This window comes from Lolium perenne, chromosome 5 (assembly GCF_019359855.2).
Source record: "Lolium perenne isolate Kyuss_39 chromosome 5, Kyuss_2.0, whole genome shotgun sequence".
Lineage (NCBI taxonomy): Eukaryota > Viridiplantae > Streptophyta > Magnoliopsida > Poales > Poaceae > Lolium > Lolium perenne.
This window is the reverse complement of record NC_067248.2, coordinates 134,205,180-134,210,866: the sequence shown is the minus strand read 5'-3', so window position 1 is coordinate 134,210,866 and position 5,687 is coordinate 134,205,180. Positions and strand designations below refer to the sequence as shown.

The 5,687-nt window shown below is 42.2% G+C and overlaps 1 protein-coding gene across 1 annotated transcript; it reads right to left on the bottom strand.

The window, feature by feature from the left end:
* On the bottom strand, positions 1–4,863 carry LOC127299958 (aladin). The gene is made up of 14 exons (XM_051330020.2): positions 4,585–4,863; positions 4,452–4,507; positions 4,162–4,326; positions 3,305–3,419; positions 3,095–3,194; positions 2,810–2,992; positions 2,492–2,550; positions 2,313–2,400; positions 2,164–2,239; positions 1,248–1,347; positions 1,102–1,153; positions 531–668; positions 339–426; positions 1–256 (listed from the first exon to the last, which is right to left on the bottom strand). Exons 1-14 carry the CDS (start codon positions 4,640–4,642, stop codon positions 203–205), a joined length of 1,332 nt encoding a protein of 443 aa, XP_051185980.1. The 5' UTR covers positions 4,643–4,863; the 3' UTR covers positions 1–202.
* Between the last annotated feature and the right edge of the window lie 824 nt (positions 4,864–5,687).

Here is a 5,687-nt window from a genome sequence, read left to right as displayed (position 1 = left end):
TTGTGCTAGTAAAGATAAAAATAGATAGAGAACGCATTCGAAATGCAAAAGGGGCACAAACAAACATAGCAAGTGCTGTTCAGTAGGGAAGTATTAGAAGTCTGTCCTCTCTAAAAGAAAGTGTACACATTGCAGGGAAAGAGAAAATTACATTCTAGTCTTGGAGGACAGAATGTCACGCAAGTGTCCAGCACTAAGAGAATTAATGTGAGCGAAGTATCAGGGGGTATGTGCAACACCAGCCACTGCTCCAGCACTGCATTGTCAAAATGAAAACAATATGTCAGCCAAACTATAAAAAAATCCTTCTTGCAAAACTTCAGGGACCACCATCTTACCACAGAAAGCAACGGCCCTTGCTTGAATTTGTTGTGGAAGGCGAACGCAAGCGGCTTCACTCCTTCTCCAGGTCCTCTGATGAATCCACTAGACGTGCAAATAGGCATTTCATCAGAGCATGTCATCAGGGTTCAGGATAGAATCTTCATAATCGAGATAATGGGGCTAAATCAGAAGATTGATGAACTTACACCAGTGAAACGGACACAAGCGGGGATCTTCTCACATCATACACAGCAAGAAGTCCATGATACGTTTCATTGCCATCTTTGAATGACACTGCCAGACGCTCTCCTGAAGCATCCCATGCTAATTTCTCTATGCCTCGACTAGAAAAAGTTAAAAGAATAAATTAATGCATTGAAGCCAGCCATAACCAGGCAGTACTTCTGGGTTGCAACACTTGGACTGTTCAAATATATCAAACGTACATGTATACTAAATGAAATAAATGGTGTAAATGTCAGATTTCTTTATAAAGTAGATCTGGGTAGTTAAACAGTAAAGCTGTTTATCTTGGTTAGGGAAAGCTTGTGTGTTCTAACGAGAAATATGCTAGATTTCATGAATGACAACCAAGCTAGAAAAGATGAAAGCAAACTGAATTGATAAAACTTGTTACTTCAGAAATAAAACCAACAAAACCACAATTGAGGTTAGTTGAAGTATCACCAATTGAAATTAGCAAGCAAGACAACGGTTAAATAAGTTGCATGAGGTCCACATGAGATAGTATAGAATGGCAGTGCCTCCTTTTGTTACCTAACAATCAGAGAGGAAATTTCTGGAAGTTCCACTGGTAGGAGATGGGCATCTGGAGTTAAAGGAACACGGCATAACTTATCAGGATTCAGGAAATGATCACAATAGCATAGCTCAACTAAAAGGATGCAGTGATGACAATATACCTAAAGATGGTGGCTTTGATGAGAAGTGAACTGAACCTAGTGTGGTCGAGTTAGAAAAGGATAACAATGCAACACGGCCTTCTGGGTCCCAGTTTGCCCCCTGACATGAAGCAAACAAGAGTCAATAAACATCACAGCTCAAAAAAAAAAAAACAGTACCACCACATTTAATCCACTATACTGTTTTGAAGGGCTGTAGGTGAAACCAGATATATTGGCTGTAAGTGGCTATGTTGGCATAGCCTAGAAATACTCAGATCAAATTAAGCTTATGCAGAGCGACTATTTACAAAATTCAAACTGAACTAACAGAGAAACCGATAATTGCTGAAGAAAATAACCATGTGTGTTACGTATCCCACTACGTGGCAACGTGTGCACTCTAAAAAGATTAAATTGCTTTCAGCGACCTACAACACATTAATAACAAAATATAGTAAATCCCAACAAACAAATGGTGCAAAGTTATCAGACGTACAATATTTACAAGTCCAGAAAACAAATAGTTAACAATCATGCTAAACATATTAGGTTTCACCCGCAAAAAAAAAAAAAAAAAAATATTAGCTTTCAATATAAGTCTGTCTACACCATTATGGACTCGGGAATAACATCATTTTTCATAATCACGCTAAACAAATTAAATTTCAAGATAAACTCACTACACCATATGGACTCAGGAATAAATCTATACACATAAATATTCATTTGCAACAGACCCCAGATAACTTTTTTATCTTATAAATACAAATATATGCACCATGCAATGAGTTGTCCTTCGATTTCAGAACTTAGAAGAACTATGCTATGCTAACATTTAAAATACTATAGTAGCAATATATAGTACATAGGAACCAATAATGTTGACTGTCAAGTGTTCAGAGCGCAGTTGTTTAGAAACAAAAATACTACTTACAGTAACATATCCATTGGATGAAGACCAGGGTTCTGAGGTCCATGTGTTGGTTTCCCATAAGTGAAAAGTTCCATCACTGACAAAAAAAATTGAATTATATAATTCATAAAAATAATTAGTAATAAAGATGGGAATAAATTTATCCATACAATTTAGCAGTTAAAAAGTAATCTCCACTAGGTGACCACCGCACCAATGATATACTACTTAATCCGCGTCGAATAGGAGTTCCCAACCCTACAGCAAAATAAATATGTGCATTAATTAATTAATAAAAGTTCTGTATGAGACAGGATTGGATGTGTAAATATAGAAGAAACAGACATACCTTGAGAAACATCCCAAATCGTGAACGACTGACCATTACAAGAGGCCGAGGCAAGGTATGTGGAGATATGTCAAGGGAAATTGTATAAAGCCATTTATAGTTTGTATATTTAAGCCAGACATAGTGTAAACGTTTTTGTTAGGATGCGTCGTGAATGTTAATCTAAATTTATATATTTGTCTTTGTTGCCAAATCTGGAAAAGTGGAATTTCACATGTTGCCTGCAGTTCTTTTGAACTTCTCTTAGTTTTCAAATAAGCGAAATAAAACAAACAGTAACCTTCAATAGATGCCAACCTACAAATAAATAAAGGATATCTTCCATCCGGCTTCCAACAAAGTGCACTAACTAGCTCAGTAGAAGAACCGCGGAGAACATCCACCAGAATCCACTGACCAGTAGAACCTCTAGGGAAGGCACCAAAGGAAGAAGAGGTGACACCAGATTTCACGGATGGAACATTCCCAGGATATGATGCTGACCAGAGGCATATGCCTCCCCTAGAAAGAAAATTGTCAATAAGTATATTGTGGCAGCAATAATTAAGAAATGACCAAGAACTGTTACGTTATCAGGTGACACTAAAGCATACTAGTCCATACTTGCAGCCAACTGCAATCATCTTCCCACTATTTGGCCTCCATTCGATAGCTTTAACTTCCTTTTGATGTTCACTAGTTAGAATGCAAGATTCTTTACTATCTGTTTAGAAAAATCAGCAGTCATGGGCTTTAACAAAGTCGATAAACAAAATAGTTCAAAAACCAGGAATGGTATCCATCTATTGATATACGAAAGTAGGTAAATCTCACCTGAATCCTCAAAGTCGTGGACTGTAACCTGATCCTTCCCAGATACAAATGCTAAACAGTGCTTGTGTGGATTCCAGCTTACTTTCTGGGTATCAAATTCTTCTAGCAGTTTTGGCTGGTAAACAAGAACGTCCTCTGTTAGTATGGTTGTCATGAATTTAAACAACCATAATGAAGAAACTATGCAACAACAGCAAATTAAGAATGCTTTTAATAGATATAAGCTTGAGGGTTCAATTTTGATGGAACTGAATAAAGCCAAGAATGGAGCAATTATGTTAGAAAAGCAGGAAAATCATGCAGAGACACGGTCATATTGTCAAATTAATGTCATGATAAAACATGATAAGCTTTCAAGCTGAATTGGATAGTTTGATGGACTCGACACTGTTATCATACTAAGGTTCAGTTTTCAGTTGCTGAAGTGTGCTTTGTGATTACTTGATAATCTGCTGCAGAAAATTGGCCACTCAAATATGCAAAAGGGCTTCGTATAAACGCTAAAATAGGCAAAAGCTAATTTCACAAACGGGGTTACCATAATCCATCGCAATACCAAGCCATCCCACAGCTTTTGGAACTTCTAGACTAAATTATGCAAGCTTAGCAGTGAGACACAGGGAAGGGGACAACTTGCACGCAACCAAGTTAGTAGCTGACCAGAATAAAACCCCACACCACCCTCTTTACCCATACAGACAAATGGTTACTTCCTGAGATAACACCCTGTGAAGATGTGGTATGCTGGCAGAATCGTTCGACCATACCAATCATCGCCAATGTTTTCTTTGCACAGGAAGTAGTACAGAGAAAACAGTATCAATCAAAACAGAACGCAATGAATTCGGAAAACTCACATCGCAGGAAGGGAAGAGCATTTGCTTGAGGGACTCAGCTACGGTGGACACCAAGCTCGCTCTGGGGACGCTCTCGGCGGGCTCGGCATCTTCTGGAGCAGCAGGGGCCTCATTCTTTGTCAGGAGATCATCCGGCTGGAAAGGAATCGGGCTGAACACCATCCCCTGCAATAGCAATATCGACAGTGCGCGTGGATGAGATACACCCGCGGGTCAAATTAGAGCGGCTAGGACTCTGAATCCTCTGCGGAGAAGATGGAGTCTACGAGTCGGGGTGGAGAGGGGCTTACCAGGACATCGCCGTAGGCCTCCTTGGCGCGGTCCTCCGACAGGGAGTCCGCCACGACTGCGAGAGAACGCCAAATGCGCGACCGGTTAGCGGGGGTGGGCAGGAGCGAGGGGGGAGGGGTTGCGGGTGCGTACCGAGGTCGCGGTTGATCTCGCAGACGGTGACACCGCCCGGCGGAGGGAAGCTCGGCATCGTCGCGGCCGGCGGGAGGGCGGCTGTGGCTCCCTTGCCTAGGGTTGGGTGGGGCCTTGGGGGCTCGGCTTGCCAATCCGAAAAAGGGTCTGGATTTACTTAAGCGGATAAGATAATCGAAGAACGCCGCGGCGTTGGCGGCGCGGCGAGCGGCGGCGAGCGGGGCGGCGGGTGGTGGTGGCTGAGACTGGCCGGGAGTAGGGAAGAAGAGGACTAGAGGAGACCTTGCTTGACTGAAAAATTGATAAACCCTTGCGGCCACCGAGCGAGGCGGACGGACGGTGCGGATGCGGCTTCCACCTCAATCCAACGGCTGAGAGGCGTCGCGCGCGAGCCCTACTGCTTATTTTTTCTTAGATCAACAGGGGTCACACCCCCACCTCCATTCCATTGAAAGAAGCCAAAGTTTTACAGAAATGAAAACACAACCAAAACTAAAGAAACAGATTATTCGCTGGGAAGTTTGGCTACCATCCCAGCCAAATCCGAAATACCAGCTAAAACCTGAGAAAGTTTAAAAACACAGTCTCGAAGACTGAACGGCGACTAGGGGGGAAAGTAAACTGAAGCCGAATAGTTCGATTACAGACTAAGAAGGAAAACAGGACCATGCACTAACAAGAAAGTTCTTTCCTCGACACTTTGCCAGATCTTTTATCTCCTTTTTCCTCTTCTCCCCTGGTTTTCCCTCTTTTTCTCCACAGAGGTGATCAGGTGACCACATGGATCTTGTGGGATTCGCGAGGATTGTTCAGGAGGTAGACCAGTGTCGCCCTGCCTTCATAGCTTGAGTTCCAGGTAGAAATCCAGTCGAAGGAGGGGCACCTTACCCTACTGGGAGGCAGAGAGGAGCTTTTAAACTGGCTAGCAGCAGGTCCATGAACTAAACGTTTCTTCCAGAGTCTAGATCTTTGAAAGGTTTCACCCAATCTCGAAGGAGAAAGAGGACCCTTCGCCACACCTGTTTCACATTTATCCAAGTAGTCTTGTTAACACACAAGGCTATTCCTATTAAGCCATAATCCTCACAGAACAACAGAAGAAG

Coding starts and splice junctions, on each gene's coding strand:
- LOC127299958 (XM_051330020.2), bottom strand. CDS start 4,642: ATGCCGAGCTTCCCTCCGCCGGGCGGTGTCACCGTCTGCGAGATCAAC. Junction 1,154..1,247: donor ATCAAAGCCACCATCTTTAG/GTATATTGTCAT, acceptor CTTTAACTCCAG/ATGCCCATCTCCTACCAGTG. Junction 427..530: donor CTTGTGTCCGTTTCACTGGT/GTAAGTTCATCA, acceptor TTGCACGTCTAG/TGGATTCATCAGAGGACCTG.